Source organism: Ostrea edulis, chromosome 1 (genome assembly GCF_947568905.1).
Source record: "Ostrea edulis chromosome 1, xbOstEdul1.1, whole genome shotgun sequence".
Classification (NCBI taxonomy): Eukaryota; Metazoa; Mollusca; class Bivalvia; order Ostreida; family Ostreidae; genus Ostrea; species Ostrea edulis.
In genome coordinates, this window is record NC_079164.1 from 12,158,843 (window position 1) to 12,183,990 (window position 25,148).

Consider the following 25,148-nt stretch of genomic DNA (forward strand, 5'->3'; position numbering starts at 1 on the left):
GGTCAAAACGATAAATGATGCATATTATCCAACAGATGTCATTGTATCACTTTTATTTTATAAAACTTTGTAACAAGGAAGTTTTGAGGAAAGCAAAATTGTATTCTCCTGTACAGAATATTATTTCTATATGAATACTTCACATAATATTATACTATGTACCTGAACAGAAATGTTTCATTACATGCTATACACATTCAAAGTTTTGAGTTTCAATCATTAGACTCGCAACACTATCCGTAATGTTTAATTTTAATGTTATTTGGAAAAGTGCTAGTAATATACATGCATCTATGAAAATTCATTTAACTTGGTTCCACTATCAATCTGCAAGTTCTAACATTATTACGAAAGAACTCTGTATCTGGCAGGAATTAAAAATCAATCAAGTCTTAGATCTGCAGTTCTACAATCTTCATTAATTGTTTGCATACCATTACCTTCAATACCTATGGACCCGAGAAGATGAAGTTAACTTGAAGGATAGCGGGAAGTGTTAATTCAAAATTTTATTCAGCAATATGTGTGCAAGTATCTTGATTTTGTACATGTGTTTCAAACATGCCAAAAGAGTCTACTTTTAACATTACATTAATATTTAAATACAGACATATTTACTATTTAAATGATTGTCAACATATTTACTGGTAGATACTTTGGTTTGTGGGTTCGATTCCCACCCAGGGCTTATGAAGACAAGAGTACATGATTTTTAACAAAAAGTTTTGTTGAATTTTTGTTTTGAAAATTAACAAGTTCATTCAATATGCTTTGTTTGTCTAAGCATTTGTCATATGAATATTTTTATACATCCAGATTACAAAATTAAAACAGTACATATTCAACTTTAAGCATTACTTCTTTCCATACTAAATAAATCATGCACGTTGTCATTTCTGGTTAAGGAGGAATATGCCCTGTGCCTCCACCAAAGTACATGCTGTATATATTGGAATCTATATATTTTAATGACAATATAAATATAACATTATTGTATCATTCGGATTTACATGTAAATTCATTGAAATAAAATGTTCACATTTACACTCACAGGCAGGTACTAAACCTCTCAGAAAACAGTTGAAGGAAAATGCTATTCCCAGTGTGTTTTCTTGGAAGCAGAGTGCAGAGAGTTGTCAAGAATCTGGGAGAGAATATGCCGGCAATCAATCCATTGTGACCACTTCTGTTGAGCTTTCTCCTGTTAATGAATCCTTCAATGAAATAGTAGTAGAACAGGAATCGCCCTCAATTCCTTTATTGTCAGAGCAAAACAGTGGAACCACAGCCATTCTTTTCAGTGACAAGATGCACTGCCACCCAGACTCCAACCAGGCCAATGTTTAGTATTGAGAAGTTCACCAATGATAATGCAGGCATCAAGTTTTATACAGGTCTTTCTTCCTACCATGATTTCACTTTTGTGTTACAGACTTTGGGTGAAAGTGCTTATCACTTTAATTATTTGTATTCTCAAGTGAAAAACATGAGCATTTAGGATCAATTCTTTTTGACAGTAATTAAACTTCGGCAATACAAAACAAATTTTGAGCTTAGCAGGTTGTTCAGTATTTCTGAATTTTCATGAACTTCATGTCCTGTCAGTGGAGGGAGATAGATTTGTGGCCAGACAGAGATGTTGTTAGATTCTTTTGTCCCACAGATTTTCGCATCAAATTCCCTTCAACCAGGGTAATCATTGATGGCACAGTGTCCAATCAAGAAGCTAAAACCACCGGTTGCCCAGCAGAGTACGTTTTCCACCTACAAGAACAGAAATACAATTAAAGTTTTGGCTGGTGCTGCACCTGGTGGATTAATGTCCTACCTTTCTCCAGCTTATGGAGGATCTACATCGGATCATCAGATAGTTGAACGATCCAGGTTGACTACCTTGTGTGATCGAGGGGACAGCATCATGGCAGATAAGGGGTTTAATGTACAGGACATATTTGCACCATATGATGTGACAATTAATATTCCAACTTTTTTCAGAAACAAAAACAGAATGTCTGGTAAAACAGTGCAAAGGGACAGAAAAATATCAAGTGAGCGAGTGCACATCGAGAGAATAATTGGATTGGCCAAGACATACAAGATTTTGACACAAACTCTTAATACCACTGAGACAAAACTTGCATCTGAGATTATTTTCTGCTGCTTTATGTTGTGTAACTTCAGACCATGCATTGTCCCTAAACATGCCTAATCACTTGAAACATGTGACCTATTGCTATTGGTTCTTGTACGTCACCATCTATCAACAATTGATCAGGGTTTTTTTTTTTTTTTGGGGGGGGGGCATTGTAAATTTCAGAACTCTTGCACCCCAAGGGCCTTAGCTAAAACTAACCAATTTTCAATCATCTTCGCTACAGTTGCACATCTTAAGAAAAACTTAACGCATTGTCAAGTAGATATGTATATATAAAATTATATAATATTATGTAAAGTCTTTCATCAGTATGTACACCTTCTGGGGCATTTGTGTTCTAAGAATACATCTCGTTTTATACTGTTGATGAATATTAAAGATTAGCTTAGATATGCAGAATAGGGAATTATAGATTTTGTAGATCTTGGGACAAGTGATACTTTAAACTTACATGTATCCTCAGGTGACATATAAGGCCTATAGGTCTTATGTTAACAGGTATAATGTACCTTTAAAAATATTGAATACTGTGTATATTTTTATGCCCCCCCTTTGAAAAAGAGGGGGCATATTGTTTTGCACCTGTCGGTCGGTCGGTCTGTAGATCATGTGTTGTCCGCTCAATATCTTGAGAACCATTCACTTGATGATAATGATATTTCATATGTGGGTTAGTTATGAGAAGAAGAGGGTCCCTATTGTTTTTCAGGTCAAAAGGTCAAGGGTCAATCTACTCTGGACATAGGAATATAATGTCCGCTCAATATCTTGAGAACCCTTTGCTTGAAAGACATCAAACTTGGCACACTGGTATATCCTAAGGAGTAGATGACCCCTATTGATTTTGAGGTCATATGGTCAAAGGTCAAGGGTCAAACTGGGCATAGGAATATACTGACCATTCAATGTCTAGAGAACCCTTTGCTTGACAGACATCAAACTTGGTACGCCAGTACATCTTCAGAAGAAGATGACCCCCATTGATTTTGAGGTCACATGGTCAAAGGTCAAGGGTCAAACTGGACATAGGAATATACTGTCTGTCAAATATCTCGAGAACCCTTTGCTTGACAGACATCAAACTTGATACACTGGTACATCTTCAAGAGAAGATGACCCCTATTTATTTTGAGGTCACATGTTTAAAGGTCAAGGGTCAAACTGGACATAGGAATATACTGTCCGTTCAATATCTTGAGAACCCTTTGCTTGACAGACATCAAACGTGGTACACTGGTACGTCTTCAGGAGAAGACGACCCCTATTGATTTTCAGATCACATGGTCAAAGGTCAAGGGTCAAACTGGACATTGGAATATACTGTCTGCTCCATATCTTGAGAACCCTTTGCTTGACAGACATTAAACTTGGTACACTGGTACATCTTCAAAAGAAGATGACACCTATTGATTTTGAGGTCGCATGGTCAAAGGTCAAGGGTTAAACTGTACATAGGAATATACTGTCTGCTCAATATCTTGAGAACCCTTTGCTTGACAGACATCAAACTTGGTACACTGGTACATCTTCAGGAGAAGATGACTACTAATTATTTTAAGGTCACATGGTCAAAAGTCAAGGGTCAAATTGGACATAGGAATATACTGTCCATTCAATATCTTGAGAACCCTTTGCTTGACAGACATCAAACTTGGTACACTGGTATATCTTCAGGAGTTGATGACCCCTATTGAGTTTTAGGTCACATGGTCAATCCACTCTTGACATAGGAAGATATTGTCTGCTCAATATTTTGAATTGATGATACTACTCTCAATTAAATGATGTGTGTGTGCATAACCCTTTTCAATTTTGCACCATGGGGGCATATGTGTTTTACAAACATCTCTTGTTTCTATATTGATCTAAATGATTTATTCACTGTATTCCTAGCAGTACCTGCTATTCTAACAATTTACATACATGTAATAATAATTTCCTTCAAGTATGATTGGAATGACTTGCTGTATATTGTATATATTTCAGTCAATGCATCCCTAGCATGGCAGATGTCAAACTAGAAAATCATAGAAGTGAAGATGTGTTTTATTAAAGTTTTTTCACAAACATTTACGTAGAAAATAATCAAAGTCACATAATGGATAATTACAAATAAATACATGTATCATACCCACAGATAGTTGTATGCAAATTATAAATAAACATAAGTTGCAACAAACTTGAAATGATCCCAACACCATATGTGTCTGACATCATTAACATTCTGGTCTATGATCAGTTAAACTCAATGGGTGGAAATTTGATGATCACTCAGAATGAGTAATCATAATATTGATAGAAGTAGAACTTTTCTAAGACTGCAGTTTTGAAGTACAATTCATAAAAGCATTCAAGTTTCTTATTCATTTCAGAGATGAAGTTCTCATCTCTCTCAACACAAACAATTTTCATATCTTTAAATGTGTAAACAACAAAGTCACATACATTTTTCTTGAAGCAAAAGAGCTGACCTTGTACCTGGAAATAATAATCATGGACAGGATCTAATGTAAGCTTCTCATCTATGATCTTCAAATAGGGCACAGTTTGTGGGGTAATCATTTGGTTTTTTGACGAAAGGGGACATTTTATTTCAGCAAGTTGGTTTGTTTCTTTAATATAGGCATCAGGGGATACTGCCAAGAATGGATGAGTTTCACTGACAAATGTTCCACAGTTTGTGGTGACTTTGCCAGTGATCTCTTCATATTCAGCCAGAGCTACTGATTCATGAAGTATTGGTGCAGCATGAATCTGTTATGACATGGTCAAAGATCGGGCCAATTTTTCATGATCAGTTTTATCTGTAGCTTTACATATGCGTCCGAATCTTGAGGAATGCTGCCGTTTACACCTTTCAGTCAACCAAAGTTTGTTCTTAGATTGACCAATGGTCTCTCTCTCAAACTCATATTTCCTCAGAAGAATTTTTTGAAATTTTTTGTTCTTTTAACCTCATATCTGAACACTTAACAAAACTGTAGTCATGGTCAAGGTCTACTGCATAGGTGTTTGCTGGAGAGAATAGTTGAAATATGTGCAATTTGTTTATTGTTGAATGATTAATGCAAACATTCCTAAAATCATCATTGTAACCTTTTCTCTTTTTGAACTTGTTTGGACGGGGATCAAAGTTTATGTTTAAATCTCGTCTTGCTAGGGGAAGATCTACAGACTGTATTGGGCTCCCAGACTACTGTTTACAATGGTGAAGTGTTTGAATACGTTGTGTGCACGTCTCCTCAGTTAGGATGTCCTTTGCAGATGAAAACTTAAATATAGCAAGCAATACTGCACACACGTTTACAATGGGCTGTTGGGTCCATGCCAGCTGCACATTCACATTGGGTTTCAATCACACATCCATCTTCATCAATATACACATCAATTTTATATGACGCATTCTTTTTCATTTGTGCACGGCACTCACTCTTGAAAAAGTACATATTCTGATAATATGCTAACCTAATGAACTTTAAGAATCTATTCTGTACAAATTTTCCGCCGTTTTGTCAATGTCTTTATGCACTTGCTTGAGGTAAAACTCAATAGTTGACAACTTTATTTCAATGCATACACCGTCTTCATTTAAATCTTTATATAAGGAATGGTCTGACAAACTCATAAGATATTCTTCTCTATCTATGCTTTCAGGTTGTTTTCCAAAGTTGTCATTTTTATCATATGCCTCTAGCCTAAATTGAAATATGAAATATTCAAATATTTATACGAAACAGTATTCTACTTTGATTAAAAGAATTATCGAAAATTTATTCAGCTTCATAATAACAGAGAGCTCTACATGTAAGTTACAGATTTAACTCAAATGAACAAGATCCACAAGCAACTGAAATGTGTATAGCATGTATATATTATTATGTTATGACCCCCATATGAAACAAAAATAGACCTGATAATTACTTCAAAATAGGTTATTTCCCCTTGAATCACCTTCATAAGCCATTCTGATTAGTCAGTTTTATACTTATAAACTTATGAGTTGACCACTCTAGGATACATACATGTAAATACAATTAGTAGTATACGATCTAGTTGGTCAATACAACCTCGCATTGGGTCAAATGCTGTCTGACGTGTTTTATGCCGATTGTTAAGCCGTTCTTGGCACACTGATTTTGACCGTTTACCTGATCAGGATATAGGGCTCACGGCGGGTGTGACCGGTCAACAGGGGATGCTTACTCCTCCTAGGCACCTGATCCCACCTCTGGTGTGTCCAGGGGTCCGTGTTTGTCCAACTATCTATTTTGTATTGCTTATAGAAGTTGTGAGATTGATCACTGTTCGTTATCTTCACCTTGCACCATATCATGATTGCTAATAACAAGTACAAAAATGTCTGAATCAGAATTACATATAAACAATAACAGATTAAACATGTTAAATGCTATCCTAAGAGTGGGAGCTGGTTTCTTCAACCACTATGTCCACTTCTACATGTATTTACTTTTACGTTTGTTATTTTGTGACAAGTCTAGGTCCAATTTCTCAACAGCTGAAATTCCTGGCAGCAAACACCTCGTAATACGTTACGTTCAAGTTAAACTATCTAGTGATACAAGTAGTTTACTATATCCATACATGTCCAAGACCGAGTGTAATGTCGATATCGACGACATCGACAATGTCGTGTCGATATCGTTTCGATATCAACCATATGGAGTTTTTGTAATTGACTGATATTTGTGAAATAATTAATATTGAAAATTTACCATAGACTAACTATCATGTCGATATCGACGATATCGGCAATATCGGTTCGATGTCGTATCGATATCGAAAGTTGTATGGATTTTGTTGTTGAAGTCAATCATCATAAATGACGCTGGGTGCTTTGTCGATATCGACAAAACTGTTCCGATATTGTATCGATATCGATCGTGTTTCGTGAATTTATTAAGAATTCTGCCATCAAATCGATGCCGAATCATATGTATATATGATTTTATAGGGCTGATTGGAAAAGGAAAAGGACAGGTACACAGATTGGCCAATGATCATCATTGAAGCTGTCGGGAACGCACAGAAAGTTCTGCAAAACATTAGCGAGGACAACACAATGGACGATATCGGCAATAAGGAAAACTTGGGCACTGCGATATTTCTAATAATAAGCACAAGTTCAAAGAAGGACAGTAGCAAAAAACTTCACAACCAACTGCTTACCAATCCTGATTCGATATCGACATGATATCGACGATATCGACAGTAATAGAAACTTAATCAATTTAGAATGCTTAAACACATGCACATCTATAAAAAAAAAAAAATAAAAAAATAAAAATAAAAAAAAAAAAACAGTGGCAAGGATGGTCACAAAAAACTTATAAATATCATGGTTCGATATCGACAACAAGGGATACTTTGTTAATGCAAATTACCTAAACATCTGTACAATTATCAGAATGATGCAGGCAAGGACATGCACAACCATTTGTTTTACAATCATGATTCGATATCGGCACGATATCGACAACAAGGGAATCTCAGTCAGTGTTAAATTTATAAACAGACAAACAACAATGAAGAAATATAGTTGGTAGAATGTCACAACAAAATCTTGAAACGGTAACGATTCGATATCGATACGATATCGTCGATATCGACAGTAAGGGGAACTCATTTAGTGCAACATAGCGAAATTTATACACAAGTATAAAGAAAATAGTAGCTCATCGTCGGTTACCCACGGGTGCTTCTATTCGATTATCTACATCATCATGAGGGAGCGTGAGTGGACTCAAAACCGTGGTTTGCGACGATGATAGTAGCTAGGACAGTCATAAAGAATTGTTTAACAATGTTTGCAACGGATACTTTGTTGACAATCATGATTCGACATCGATTTGATATCATCGATATCGACATAACACCATGTCTTGGACATAACTCACTATTTCGAAGGAAATCGATCAACTGTTAGCCTACAACTAGGCTTCATAAAACCGATTAATTTTGTCGGCTTTTTTAAGTGAGAGACTTTTATCACGATCAGCTGATCAGTAAATGTGTGTAGAACAGTAATTTTCGGTTTTTCAAATTTATATTTCCAGCGTCATGGACCATTACTTTCATCGATTATGCATATCGACAAGGAGTGAAGCTTGAACAAACGATAATGCGCCAGTGAATAAAAAGAATTAAGTTTGAGACGATTGAGGCAATATTGTGCCCCATTCGTTTTAAATCCATAGTAATAATAAACCCCCTTTTCAGTTTTCTGTTTCGTATGCACATCATAACTTGAAAGATGCAAATTAACTTGTATTATCAAACACCAAAATTGATATTTTAATGCATAAGATTTCTGAATTATGTCTAAGATATCTAATAACGAATTAACAACTTGAAAACAATGGCTTTTATTCAAAGCATATTTACAATAGTGTTCTCTCCATAACAATTCCTCATTGTCGAATCATGATTGACTGCGTTTACCTGATCAGGATATAGGGCTCACGGCGGGTGTGATCGGTCAACAGGGGATGCTTACTCCTCCTAGGCACCTGATCCCACCTCTGGTGTGTCCAGGGGTCCGTGTTTGCCCAACTATCTATTTTGTATTGCTTGTAGGAGTTATGAGATTGATCACTGTTCGTTATCTTCACCTTGCATGATCATAGTGAGCTTAATTGTACGTGTTTTAGGATCATACACAGAGGTAAATGTGAACCAGAGGTTTCGTTGTATGTGCTCTCTGAAACATGTGAACCAGAGGCGTCTTTGTACGTGCATTTTGAAGCATACACGGAGACAAATGTGAACCAAAAGGTTCATTATACATGCTTTCTGATGCATACACAGAACTAGATGTGAATCAGGCAGTGATTTTTTGGGGGCCAAAATGCCACCGATATTCGGCTGTTTCCCCTCACTAAAATTAGCTATTTCCCCCCAATTATATATATATATATATATATATATATATATATATATATATATATATGTGTGTGTGTGTGTGTGTGTGTGTGTTTCCCAATTTCAAATCTAGGGAAATTTGGCCATTTAAAAAAAAAAAGGTTACCTTATATTGCTGACAGAGTAAATACGTTTTTTCTTCAGTTTTATTCTCCAAACCACTGCACATGCAAACGGTTTTGTAAAGAATATGTAAAACAATAGAGGCATCCATATAAGCAGATATGCAGCGAAGTATATAGTTTCCAGATACACATTAAGCCATATTGTTGACAATATTTAGTTTGACCGCCATTATATATGTAGGGTCAGGCTAATAACAGGAAGTGGCCAACAGTAAAGGGTTTTACTAAAATCCGAAAAATACAAACAGGAGAGAATTCTGGAAACTTGATTATTAATATAATATTTACAAGATTATGTGTACAAATGCTCGTGAATTAATAATTTATAATTTTCTTTATAAAATCAGACAATAAGTATTTCTTAGAAAAAGTAATTAAAATGATATCTATACAAAGTGTGACTTCCAATACATACTTAATGATCTATTTTATGATTTTAAATCAGATTTGAAATAAACCTCAAACAAAAAAATGTATTTGATAATTTTATGCATCTTTCCCATTTCAATTTACTATGAATGATTTTTCCCAATTTGAGGAAAATGTCGCTAAATTTTCCCAATTCAAAAGGAGGGGTGGTAGTTTGAAAAAAAAATCTCTGCCAGGTGCTTCATCGTACGTGCTTTTGGAAGCATACATGCAGAAATACACAGAAATGTGATTTTACAAATCTAATCATGGGTAATAGTAATTACTTACAATAAAAAATGTGATGATAATGAATAGTGATCATTCCCCTAAATCCCATAAAAATGCAAAAAAGAATACTAAATCGAAAAATAGCAAACACGAACCCTTTGGAAATACTATAGATGGGGACAGGTGCCTGGAAGGAATAGACATCCCCTATTTACCGGTCACACCCCATGTGAAATCTTTGTCTTTATCACATAAAAGGAGTAACCCGTAGTCAAAATCAGTATGAAATCCACAGACTAATAACTGGTATGAACACACCAGACAACATTCGGCCCATCAACAGACTTTATTTGCAAACAAGATCATTTAACCACATAGAATTTGCGAAATGCCTTTATACATGTCTTTATGAGAGACTGTTGAAACTCCATGTAAAATAAATAGATAAATATTTATTCGGTATATACATACATACAAACATAAATAAATACCAAGGATAACCCATGAAAGCTAAGCTTATTTCCAATGGGGTCCTTTGATGCACGGATGTTTGAGCTGGGGGGGGGGGGGGGGCTCCGTGGCCGAGTGGATAGAGCATCGCGCTCAAAATCACACGGCCTCTCACCTCTGTCGACACGGGTTCGAATCCCGCTCGTGCCGGTAAGGGAGAAAAATTCCCAGTTTACTTAAAGAAGGTCGGTGGTCTCTTCCCAGGTACATTGTACCTGGGTTCTCTCTTCCACCAAATAAAATTGGGCGACCATATAACTGAAAAATTGTTGAGTGTGGCGAAAAACATCAATCTATCATTTATGTGGGAGGAAACCGGAGTACCCGGAGGAAACCCACACGTCCGAGCGGGCGACCGCCATACACTTTCACAAACAACCACTGCCTATCACGAGGATCGAACTCGGGTCACAGCGGTGAGAAGCAAGAGCGCTACCTCTGCACTACCCGGACACCCTTATAACAGCAAATTATTTGTCAGTAGACTGCCTTGATTTAGAAATTTGATCATATGTAGAACATGCTATATTAGCACAGCATTCAGGTGATAATGGAATTATGAAGTGTTCTCGATGGAGAAGCTGAAATCATCTGGTGTGCTATAAAGCTGATTCGTTAGTTCGGTCTTACTTAAGGTAGCTCGACCCTCGTGTTATTTTGCCTTAATATGGGTTTAAACTAGAAAAACTATAAATTTTTACTTGATGTAGTTTAATTCAATCAATAATCAAAAGAAAATGTATATGTTGCCATCGTCATTGAAAGCAAGATTTAAGACTTGCCTGGATGGTGGAGAGTACTGGTCACACGCTGCTAGGGGCTGACGAGTTCAACTCCGGGTAGGGGCTAAAGTGGTCTCCATATATAGTGAAATTCTCTGTGCTTTATATTGAATATTTCTTCACTTAGGGTATTTATGATTATTTTAATAAGTTATTGCAATATGTGCTTTATAAAGTATTTTAAATGTAGTGTGCATCGTGTATGCTCCTCTTTAATTTATCTCAATGCCTGTATCCCGTTTCCATTCCCAATGATTGTGTAACGTGTGACGGCGTGGCGACAATTCCATTGTTCGACCAATTTCGAAAGATAAATGTAGATGTGACCGGTCGACAGGGGATGCGTATTCCTTCTACATCCACTGCATCACGCAAAACCCCCCATGAACGCCAATGCACAAAACCAACAAATACTTTAATGTTCGTTTTTATTCATCACATTTCAGTAAGATAACTATACACATAGTATCAATATACATTGAAATACGTTACTAGGATACAATGTGCTAAGGCTAGTCCATGCAGTGTAGGTACTTGATCCCACCTCTGGTATATCTAGGAGTCTGTGTATGCCCAACTCTCTATTTTGTATTCCATACAGGATTTATGAGATTGATCACTATTCGTTATCTTCGGCTTTCATTTAGATGTCGAGTTGAAGGTCACACGATGCTGTCTAACAAAACAAGACTTTATACTTCTATTTCAAATTTAATTTACGATAAAATAGAAAGCTATTGACTGTTCCTTTCACAAACGTCCAACATAAGAAAGTGAAAGTCACTGCTCTCTCAGATACACGTATGTTCTTAAACACGGAGGCCACGGTAGGCGCTGGCACAGAGAGAGAGAAAAAAACTCACTGCTACGGCCCTGAGCTCCATGAAGAGGTAAAACATTTCGCGCTTCATCTACAGCTGGATTGCAATTTCTCGAAGACTGAAATCAAAATACAAACAACTGAAATTCATGGAGTCTCCAAGATAAGAGGGATTCCAGAATTCATTTATCTAGAAAGCATCCTGGACGTAAGACATGGCTGAAAATGACCCATAACTCGTCAGAAAATATCCAATCACTCGATGGGAAATGACACATCACTCACCGTGAAATGATTTAACACTCACCGGGAAATGATTTAACACTCACCGGGAAATGACCATGGGTCTATTAATTGAATAATGTACATGTAACACATGCTACGTATATCGGAGATAAAAGACCTAGAGAATTTGACTATTATGTCATTATTGTCCCTTCATAGAAAAGCACAACATCACGTAACGCAAACGTACACTAACTGCACGTCAAAAATATCACAATTCATAACAACGTGGTTTTAAAAGTAGTAACACCGTAAACTGCACAGCAGAAATGCAATGTATCGTGCATATATACACCTGGTTATTCTATACCTATATACAGAACAAAATAGTAGTACATATGTACGCTTCAGTATGTCAACTACGAAACGTCCTGTAAAGCTTAGATGCATGTTTACTTAAAATAAGGAAAAAAATCCTTCTAATGCAAACTCTAACTGTACAGTACAAAAACTTCAAAAATTATAACCAATACATGTATATTAAAGTCCTTGTAGGAGAAATGTTTACCAAACATTAACTAGTTTGAACATCTCTGGAAGAGAAGCCGTCCATTTTAGATCTAAGATTCTCAATAATCTCTTGCGGAACGAGTTGGCCTCGGCTTTGAGGAGATATATGGCATTGTGTATGTCTGTTGGTAAACTAAATAGTCCTGAACAAGTCTTTTATATCGTTGTTTGTTACATTTTCTCCACAATTTGCGAAATAGTTTTGTGTTTTCTTCCGTGTTTTCTTGCAGGCGCGGTCTTATCTTGATCTCTAGTAAAATCGGTATCATTGGAGATATCACCCAGAAGTTGAAAAGTACCCACAGTCTATTTGTGAAGTTACATTACTGTGAACATGGATAACGTGAGAACCTACATTAGGGTAAACATACGTAACGTGATTTGAGATGTAAACATTAGCGTGAACATACGTAACGTGATTTGAGCTGTAAACATTAGCGTGAACATACGTACCGTGATTTGAGCTGTAAACATTAGCGTGAACATACGTAACGTGATTTGAGCTGTAAACATTAGCGTGAACATACGTACCGTGATTTGAGCTGTAAACATTAGCGTGAACATACGTACCGTGATTTGAGATGTAAACATTAGAGTGAACATACGTAACGTGATTTGAGCTGTAAACATTAGAGTGAACATACGTAACGTGATCTGAGAAGAAAATATTAGCGGAACATACGTAACGTGATTTGAGCTGTATACATTAGTGGAAACACACGTAACATAATTTGAGCTGTAAACATTAATGTGAACATACGTAACGTGATTTGAGCTGTAAATATTAGTGTGAACATACGTAACGTGATCTGAGAAATAAACATTAGCGTGAACATACGTAACGTGATCTGAAAAGTAAATATTAGCATAAACATACGTTATATTATCTGAGAAGTAAATATTAGCGTGAACATGCGTAACGTGATCTTAGCTGTAAACATTAGCGTGAGCATACGTAACGTGATTTGAGCTGTAAACATTAGAGTGAACATACGTAACGTGATCTGAGAAGTAAACATTAATGTGAACATACGTAACGTGTTCTGAAAAGTAAATATTATTATAAACATACGTTATGTGAGAACATGCAGACAATAGTGTGAACATACGTAAAATGAGACTATGAAGATATTAGCGTGAACACACGTACGTTAATGCCTGTTAACATACTAACGTGATAACCTGCAGACATCAGCGTGAACATACGTAGGTGAATACCTACATTAGCATGAACATATGTAACGTGATTTCAGTCTGTGGACATTAGGTGAACATATGTTAGATGAGAACATTTTGTTTTTTTAAAACAGCATTTCACTATAATTCATAATAGGATCGGATAGCAGGCACTGTCTATTTATATCCTCTCCGTGAGAACCTCTAAACATTTGATTTAGCATGAACACACGTAACATGAGCGCTTGTAAACATTAGCATGAACACACTTAACGTGATATCCTATGAACAGACGTAATGTGAAATCCTGTAAATATTAGGGTGAACATACGTAACAAGATTCTTAAACATTAGCGTGAACACACATAATATTACAGCCTGTAAACATTAGCGTGGACATATGTAACCTGAGAGCCTATAAACATTAGCGTAAACACACGTAACGTGAGATTCTGTAACCTTTAGTGTGAATACACGTAACACGAGAGTCTGTAAACATTAGCGTATAACAAATCCTTCATGTTGTTTGATTCGATGTGTTGAAGAACAGCATTGGGTGTCTTGGTGGGCTCATGGCCACCAGAGTGAGCATGAGGTATATTTTGTAATAGATTGTCAGATTTTACCCGAGTATTGAGGAGGAATAACATACCAGACAATTCTGGCCTGGAGGTTCAGATTCAGATTCTTTATTTCCGTGAGCCCCAGACTCAGTGGATATCATATACACAAATACATTTATACAAACAAACATGGCATTATGGAGAGTGAGTAGACAACAATGTTACAACGATGTATAATTTAGATAAAATAAATGATATCACACCATATGAGAGTTTCGTAGCTTAGTAGCATACTGTAAAAAAAATTCCAACATTAATCAGTTCTTTAGTGTTTTTAACACTGAGTAGTTTAATCAGTTGGTAAACACTGGGTTTTGTATAATAGAATTTCTTAAAATATTGTTTTCTCAAATTATCATAAAGAGGGCATTCTAAAATAAAGTGGAACTCATCCTCTACATCATTTAGCTCACAAACAGTACATAACCGTCGTTCTCTGACTAGATTGTTATGCCTTCCAACTTCAACATCGAGTTTATGCGATGAAGTTCTAAAACGAGTAATAAAAGATTTGTGCACAGAGTCAATGGGTTTAGTCAAGTAAAACTGTAAACAAAAGTTCTCAATCAAATACATGTAATATTTTAATACGTACTCCATGCTCAAACTCGTTACTCCTAACCACACTCGTTATTCCACACTGAGTTATGAACACGGATTATGGGTTTGAGTACGGAGTACTTACCCAAATCACTTTATAACCTCCAGACCCGATACGCCTGGACAGTGGAAGATATGTACAATAATATTTTGAAATTGGAAAGTTTCAAATTAGTCATTTAGTTTAAATGCAGTTTTAGTAGAATGTAATCTGAAAAAAATTACCTACCCCCACCCCCACCCCCGTCTCACCTTGCAAGATTTGAGTGATTGATTGTATTGTTAACCGTCCCTCTCTAGAGAACTTTTCACTCGATCATATGTGGACGGCATAATTGCCCGTGAAGGGCTACAAAATTTAGGCCTATGCAAGGAGCGTACGTCCTTTGAGTAGTGAGGGATCTTTATGGTGCCACAGCTGCTGGACACGGGACACGGGACCTCTGTTTTTTGTGGTCTCATCCGAAGGACCGCTCCATTAAGTCCCCTTTTACGACAAGCAAGAGGTACTGAGGACTTATTCTAACCCGGATCTCCACGGAACGCAAGACTTTAACCCACGATCTACTGATCAGTAGTCGACACGTTAACGTACTGAGCTCAAAGGCAGTAAGCGGCGAGCATAGGCCTAAATTTTGCAGCCCTTCACCAGCAATCGTGACGTATCTATATGAGTGAAAAAGTCTCGAGAGGGACGTTAAACAATATTCAATCAATCTTGTTTGCCCATTCTATCAAGAATCAAAACCAAAAATTCATCAAAAGTTTTAGTTTTATTAAGGATGTATGCTACACCAGAGAAATTTGGTATGGATGAAAATTAAAGTAAAGTAAAGTAAATTTTATTTAAAGTCGGCACTATATACATTCAACATGTCAAACACAAGCTCAGTAGAGCTTTTTAACCGACTATCACATTCAAGTATATCGAGGACAAAGACACATAGCATGCATGTACACATATACACAGACAAATCACAGATTAACAAAAGAATACAAAATAAAAGAAAACTTTCATGCAAGAATATACAAGAATATACAGATACGAAAGCACAAGACTACGAGGAAGAAATAAATACTACGAGCAAGAGTATATGTATAAAAATCATCATTAAATTTCAAGCCAATTAGCTATGTTTGCTGTTGCAAGTAAAAGCTGTATAGTATAAGAATTTTTGAAAATAATTTAAATATAATTAAAATAAATGATGGTAGTAAATTAATCATATAAATATTTTATAAAAAAAATTTATAATACAAAATTGGAGGATATGTACACCACAATATTTTGAAATTGAAAACTTTCAAACTTACTTCATTTAGTCAAGTTTTAGTTGAAAGCAATCTGATGAAATTTTTAAACCCTTGATGGACTCGAACACATGATCTACAGTTGAGCAGTCGACGTGCTAACCTACTGAGCTTCTCACCTTGGCAATAACTTTTCGACAAATATTGCTGATATTTAAATTCTCCACCATGTTTTAAAAGGAAGTCAGCCATTATGACGATGTAGAGTACCTCCTTAACATGGAAGAGTATTTACAATTTGCAACTAACATTAGAAATAGATAGATTGATTGACTGATTGTATATTGTATAACGTCCCTCCAGAGAATTTTTCACTCATACTGAGACGTAAATTATCCGCGTGTATTGATCTTCATAATACCTGCCTGGTGTATAACATACCCTTTGTATTATAACTTGAATTACATGTATCATTAATTCAGTAGTCGTGTCCGTGCATTTTTCTCTGTCCTTTAAGTAATTTTGTAATCCAATAAGCTGTAGGACTCTAGAGAAGTGACCAAAATTTAGACAGATGGCGTAGCGTCCACACGAGGTTTTTCTCCCAAGTTATTGGAAGACCTTATTGAACACAGGTCGCTTATAACTAACACGACGGGTGTACATAAAATGCAATTCATATACATGTACAATGGACATAGAACGAACCATAACCTGTACGAACTACAGTACTCAACGGGTAAATAATGTACACAAATATTACACGTTCCACAAAGGAAATACAGCAAGATCGTAATTGACTTTAAGAATTACCATAATAAACCAGTAATTCAATAGTCTTAAACATGTTGATTGTGACACTAGGACTATCATGTTATCCACAATAAAATATCTGTAAAATTAGATTACATCTAACTGTTGATTACCAAAATTCAAAACATAATCACGATACACCCAACAGCCGACTGCAGTGTCGTATAAGTAAAGTAAATATTGCAATCTTATCTACCTTATGACACACTCACCTTTCCAGGTGAGATTTATATACCTGTTTACCCGCCCCACCTGATTCTATCACCTAAGTTCATGTGAATTAGTAAATACAGATCTGACAAATTCTGACGGTTGTTCCAAAGAAATAAATTACACGTGTTTTTGCGTGTTACACTGGTGTGTCTTCTCCGTCTTAACCTAACACAAGTTTCCTTACAACAAATCCGAATGTAAGATTTTCGTAAGTTCTAACTTAAGATACGACGCTTCTGTTTTACTGAATTATATGTGTTCTTAAACAGCATGAGGGAAGTCATTTTTATTTTGATGAAAGAAAAATATCTTAAAGGGACTGATTCACGATTTTCCTCCAAATTTTCACATTAAATGATCAAAATCTACAGTCTAATATGTTTAGAGGGTTTCACCAAACAAAGGTTATTCGTCATGACAGAAGCTCATTATAGAGAGTTTATAATTTGTTTTGAAAATAAAGATTGAAGTGTGTTATTGTCTACAGGGTTTTCAAAATCAATCGATATTGGCCATGTTTATCTTATACATGTATATATCACATCTAAAGTATACTTTAGGTAAAATGTGTCATTTAAAAGTTAAAAGTTGTGATTGTACAAAATGAAGATGCTTTAAATTACAAAATTAACGTTTCACCGGTTGGTTTGTTTGTTTACATAAAAAGACTCGAGTCTTTGTTTACATAACACAGAATCAAAGCTAAAATATTACTCTTATCCCATCCTCATAAGTCAAGGTCTTGTGATTACGTACTCTTGTAAGGAGAGTACGTAATGATAAAACCTTGACTTGTGAGGATGCTCTTATCCTTGCATTCAGACGGTCCAAAGTTTGGTTGTAAAGATGTATATATATATATTTTTTTTTTATCTTTTATTGATTTTCATCATCATACATATATTCATATCCTTACGAAGCAGAGTTTATTCAAAAGTTTCTACATGAGAGGAAAAAATATCTTGCTGTGGCCTTCAACTCGACATTTCGATGTGTTATATATTCTAAGGTCGTTATAACGATCTAGTTCGCCAATACAACCTATCACTGGGTCAAATACTCTCTGACGTGGTTCATACCGATTGTTAGATCATTCTTGGTACACTGATTTAAACTACGGACAGTTCCGTTTACCTGATCAAGATATAGGGCTCACGGCGGGTATGACCGGTCGACAGGGGATTCGTACTCCTCCTAGGCACCTGGTCCCTCTCTGGTCCAGGGGTCCGTGTTTGCTTAACTTTCTATTTTGTATTGCTTATAGGAGTTCTGAAATTGATCACTGTTCGATAAATCCACCTCTCTTATAATAATAATCATTTTCATTTATAGGTCGATTCGATATATCCGTGTGAAGTCGAGATAAAAAAAACCATAACGGAGTCCTCCACATTTGCTTCGTACTTAGATGTTTTTATTCAAAATGGATTTTAACAGCAAACTAAACTCAACTTTTTGTCAAGCAGAATGATTTCATCTTCTCTATCGTCAACTTCCCATATTTATGTAGCTATATTCCATTATCACCTGTATATGGTGTTTATATATCTCAACTGATTTGATACGCATGAGCTTGTTCTACGTATGATCAGTTTGTAAATCGAGGCAGGCTACTGAAAAACAATTTGATGTTACAGAGGTTACAACAGTCTCGTTTGAAGCCAGCGTTTTGCAAATTTCTATGGTGGTTATAACGATCTTGTTTGTCAATATAACCTATCAAATGCTGTCTGATTGTTAAGCAGTTCTTGGCACACTGATGTTGACTACAAATAACTCCGTTTATCTGATCAAAAAATAGGGCCCATGGCGGGTGCGACCGCTCGACAGGGGATGTTACTCCTCCTAGGCACCTGACCCTTCCTCTGGTATATCCAGATGTTCGTGTTTGTCCAACTCTGTTTTGTATTGCTTGTAGGATTTATGAGGTTGATCACTGTTCGTTATCTCCACCTTTCATTGAACAGGTCAGAGATTTAAAAAAACCAAAAACCCACTAGGTCCAAGGTCAAGGTCAAACTTAATGAAAAACAATGATTTCCCACAAAATATTCATACATAAAATCCCTAGCTTAAATCATTCAAGAGATATTTCAAAAATCATTCCTATTTATCAGCATATACCACTTTGATCCCCTACTGTAGCCCCACCCTACCTCCGGGCACTATGAATTGCATCAACTTTTATCTACTTTGTCAGGAAGCTTTCGTGTAAATTTTCACTTTTTTGGCTCCGTGGGTTTTGAAAAGATTTCCCCCATATACTCGTATGTAAAACTTTGATCCCCTATTGTGGCCCCACCCTAATCTTGGGGGGGGGGGGGGGGGCATGTATTTTGCCAACTTGAATTTGCATTATATCAGGAAGCTTTCATGTCAATTTGAACTTCCCTGGTTCAGTGGTTCTTGAGAAGATTTTCCCTATATATCTGTATGTCTTGTATGTAAGCCTTTGATTCCCTATTGTGTTCCTTACATCAGTGGTCAAATAAAGAACTTTTCTGGTACAGTCATTCTTGAAAAGATTTTCCCTATACATTCCTATGTAAAACTTTGATCCCCTATTGTGGCCCAGTGGTTGTGGAGATGAAAATTTGAAAAGTTTATGGACAGACAAACGGACGGACGGACAAAATGTGATCAAAATAGCTCACTTAAGCTCTCAGCTCAGATGAGCTAATTACAACAACGAAAACAAAACACATTGTAAAATAGCACAAATCAGCTACCATAGTCAACGTTATCTTGTAAAAGTTTCTAATCTGCATCATTAATGTTCTGGACTAAATATTTAGTCATTTTATGAAATGCTTTTGGTGCAATTAAATTGATTTTTACTGTTAATTGTTTAAAATCCGTTTTGTGATTCTGTTTTGGAACTACTTCGTAATACGTGTATATGAATGTAGATCATTCATGTGGTGGAAATGTGATCTAAACATGAAATCGAAAGTGAAAACGGCTTTAAAATATACGATAAAACTTGGAAAAGAGGCAAACAGCTAAATGGTAAAAAATGTACTTATAAAATACCAGTGCCAAGGCTATGAAAAGAGCCTGATGTATTTAGAAGGAAAGACTGTTTATATCATGTGATTAAATTATCACAAGATTCCAGAGTTAAAGGAACTCACTCACGGTTTTCTCCCATTTTGATGAGCAAAATCTACTGTTCAATGTGTTTAATGGGCTTCACAAAAAAATTAGGGTATACATTAACACAGATGCTCATTTTAGGGAGTTTATTATTTATTTTGTAAACAAAGATTGCACGGTATGTTATTGTTTACCAAGTTTTCAAACGAAATGTATATCGATCTAAGTTTATTATGTCTATTACATTTCAAGCATTCTTTAGGTAAAATTTGTCATCTAAAAGTTAAATGTATGGCTTTGCAGAATTAGGGTGATTTATATTACAAAGTTAACATTGCACTGGTTTTTTTTTTTTTTTTTTTTTTTTTTTTTAGCATAAATCGACTTGAGTTTTTCTTTTCATACCACAGAGTGAAGGCTCAAAAATTGCATTTATTCTCATTCAGATAGTGAAAAGTTTTGCTGTCAACATTAAATGAGTTAGATTTTTAACGTTAAAAATAAAAACTGAAAAATATTCTTTTTTTTAAAAATCGTGAACCTGTCCCTTTAACAGAGGTGCAAGTGAACATAGTGTAACACGTCTTCGAGTGACAGAATGATAAATCAGATGCAACTGTCTAAATGTAGATTTGAAAGAGCATAAAACAACAAATTACTAGGAGGTATTTGATACTTTTATTTCTCTTACAATTATGGCATGGTACTATGCTTATGGGGGTTATAACATTGATATTCACCTTTCAAGGTACTGTAGCTACAAACTACACAGCTATACACAGATAAGACCATCGATGATCTTATCTCTGCAAGTCTGCACAGCACATGCGACTGTTAGTTGATTTGTTTTCTGAACATGCAATAGAAATGGCCGAGTGACAGTTGTTCAAAAACACCCATTTAAAACCAAATAATTCAGGTTAAAACAATTGAAATAATAAATGACATGTCATGTAACCTCCTACATACGTACGTGCGATCATTCAAGTGCTTTTACAAGGTGGATTATATTTGTCGAAATTCGGAACATACAACGTTAAAACAAGCTTAGCTCGCTAATATTGAGAAATTGAACAAAAAAATTAAAACACTAATTTGTTCCGCATATCATGAACATTGTCATAGTAAAAGAGATTGTTGTTATGAAAAATAAATGTCTCCCCAGCTCTCCAAATGAAACCTTCTCCCCTTAATGCACTGCATGATATGGAGGAGAAAGCATGAACAGGAACAAAGCCATTATGAACTCGGGTAAAAAGGAGAAGAGTTCACAAACTATTTTACACCCTCCATCCCTCAGATCCACTATAATTTCAGAAATAACAATTGGATCCTCCTGTCCCTACAATATGCACATCTGCAATTGACATTGAAGCATTGTACAAAATTTCAAGTCTATCAGATAACCCATATAGAAGAAGCGTTCACAAGCTATTTTAACATCCCCCCTCATAGATCCACTATAACATTTATGAAAATTATTTGATCCTCCTGTCCCAATAACATGCAAACCTACAAATGGCAATGAAGCATTGTACAGTTTCAAATCTATCAGATAAGCCATATAGGAGGAGAAGAGTTCACAAGCTATTTATACCCTCCACCCTTCTTAGATCCACAATTACTTTTATTACATTCATCGGATCCTCTTGTCCCACGAATATGCACATCTGCAAATGGAAATGAAGCATTGTACAAAGTTTCAAGTCTATCCAGTAAGCCATATAGGAGGAGAAGCGTTCACAATATTTTGTGACAGACAGACAGACAGACGGACGGAAAGAAAGTACAAAAACAACATATCTCCCCCTGAAAGAGTGGAGACAAAAATAGTAACACTGTAGTGAACGTTCACATGTATGAAATAATGTAAATAAATTAAAGCACGCAAAATAGTAAACCATTATAGATACATATTAACATATACAAGTACTAAAGTGCACCGGTATCCTACATTGCAAAGGCTGTACATATATACAAGTATGTAATTGCACAAATGTAATAAAATAATGTATGACTTAAATACAGTGTAATTATTATAGAAATGAAGAATTATGATATCTATAACTTAACACAATCATGTTATAGATTTGTTATACATTTCTTATTGTAGGTAAGATTGACAAAATTTTTAGTGCACAGCCTAAATTCTCGATCAACATTTTCTGAAGATTTATTATCAATGACAAATGTATAGAGGTCAAAATATGTTTATAAAAAAGATGAAATCTATTAAATGACGATTTTTTTAAAATTTGTTTTTTGATAAATATGCGTTTGACCATTGGATTTATTCAGATATAAATGATAATCGAGTGGCCACAAAATAGATCATATAAATGTACTGGTATAGGTAGTATACTATATTAAATGCATATCAAGAGGTCAACAACATTACAGAGAAATGTACATATAAAATAATCTGTATTTATAGCTACAGAAGCTGTATAATTTCAAGAGTGTCCGCCTGTTATCTTACACTTTCACTCTCTCTATTAAAGTTTATAATTACAAACAAGAGCGGATCATGGAAATCGTCAAAGAGGGGTTGTGACCGAAAGATGTACCAAAGAGGAGGAGTAAAGAACACACAAATGGCAAAATTGACTAAAGGGGAGTCGCAACACCGGTAACCCCCTCCACACCTACCACTGACTGAGGTTCGTTATATGATGTATCAACAAGCTTTCCCCCGACTCTTCCAGTTGTTGGAAACTCAACACGTAAAGAGAAAATTACTAAAGACGGCCCAATCATGCAGCAAGAATTAGCTGACAACTATAACTTGTGATATACCATGAACTTCCAAAGTCAGCATTCAATTTCTTTGAAAGAATGATTCCAAGTTGCTTCAAGCGTTTGCATCGTTGTTCCCTTCCGCCATTGGTTTATTTTCTCCACCATATTTGTCTGGCAAAAGAATATTCAGACTGTTACATGTTAATGTTAAAATGTATCCAGGCAAGCTCCAAAGCGAGGCTATTGTAAGAGTGATAAAATGAAATAGATTTATTCTAATCTATTGAATACTAAGCATAGGCCACTGGGTGTGTAGTAGTAAAGAGCAGAGGCGTCCACCAAAATTGTGAAACTCTTACCTTCTGGAATTCAGGCCCCAGGGAAAGATATCGCATAATCAAAACGCATCTTAAAAATCTTTGAATATCTCTTTTCTAACGCAGAACACCTAGCACACAAACTGTTTGCAGAGTTACTAGTATAATGCATGAAGTCTTACACCAAAAGTTTGAAAATTATCATAACTAGATTTCAATTGATGTACAAGTAGTATGAAAAGTCCAGTTCCACACAAATGCAAAATTTTATAACATGTTATCGTAACGGAGGAAATGCGGACATTAGACTCCATAATGCGATTCCCCAAGAGAAACACAACCCTATAGTAAGTTTTCCGTTGGGGAAAACTGGCAGTGAGGGGAAAGCTCAACCTAATTATAGGAATTCCGAACCCAATTCTTTAGTAGAATTTCCTCTGTAGTAGGATTTCCCTGGATAAAGTTGGAAAATAGACACTTATTATATGAATGTCAAATTATTCAAAGGATATGGAATATTGTTAGTTGAATCTTAATTCAAGGTGTCATGAAAAATTATTGTTACAGGATTCTATATTGAAGTGAATGTGAAAACAATTTTCTTTACCAATCTTATATCATTTCTAGCTCTTAAAATTGATATATACAAAATGAAGTGCAGACTTGAGGAGATGATAGGATCATCAGATGGAATTTCATGTCATATTAAGAACAAAATATCAGCAGTGGAAATTGAATATATTCAAAAGAGTTGAAAAAAGATTATAATTGTATGTATCTAAAAATCTTATAAGTTTCAAAATGTCCACCTAACTTACAATAATTTGAAGAAAAAAAGACTGGACTATCTCTATATATTTTTTTCTTTTTATCTATCAATATTATTTCCTATAGTATGGATCGTCATTATTTTTTCTATACAATTGTTTCTCTGCATAAAATATTTATTCATCCGACTATAGGAATTCCCACAGGGAACCCAACTCAATAGTAGGAATTTGAAGGAAACCTCCTCTACAATATGATTTCTGGAGGAACCAAACTCAGTTGTGAGATTTCCCCAGGGTAAAACCCAACTTTATGGAAAGATTTCTGGGAGAACATCTGGCTAACGATTCTACTCTATAATACCTGTACAAAAACTGAGATGGTATCCATAGATTGAGACACCTTGATTCTTGAATTATTCTTTTAAAACAATCGTATTTTGAATGTACACACCACTTAAAAGGCACAAGAAATGTAAGCAATATTTTTTCTATTTACAGATATCAAGAAAACACTATGTACCGTTCGTTTTGCAAATAAAATCAAATGCAGATAGATTTATTGCTGCTTTAATTTTTCTCGATTTAGTTGCACGGAGTTATAAAAGTACACAAAAGCAGTTATATCGGTAAAATCACAATTACTTCTTACAAAACGATTACCCCCTTCCCCAATCGTAACTACTCGGCTATTTCCGTAACCGGTTACGGAAAAGGACGAGCGCGTGATGCAATTCCTACCCTCTTACTGGTGCCGTGATAATGCTGATGAAAAACGATTCATTGAG

The 25,148-nt window shown here is 35.5% G+C and overlaps 1 protein-coding gene and 1 pseudogene across 1 annotated transcript in view; one reads left to right on the forward strand and one right to left on the reverse strand.

The window, feature by feature from the left end:
• Positions 1 to 912: 912 nt before the first annotated feature.
• Positions 913 to 2,279, forward strand: LOC125655774 (uncharacterized; annotated as a pseudogene).
• An 18,922-nt stretch (positions 2,280 to 21,201) lies between these two features.
• LOC130047422 (uncharacterized) overlaps positions 21,202 to 25,148 on the reverse strand; it is a 14,658-nt gene continuing 10,711 nt past the window's right edge. The window contains exon 7 of the mRNA XM_056142417.1: positions 21,202 to 23,447. Coding sequence (XP_055998392.1) covers positions 23,389 to 23,447 — 59 coding nt within the window. The 3' untranslated portion in view covers positions 21,202 to 23,388. The remainder of the gene's footprint in view (positions 23,448 to 25,148) is intronic.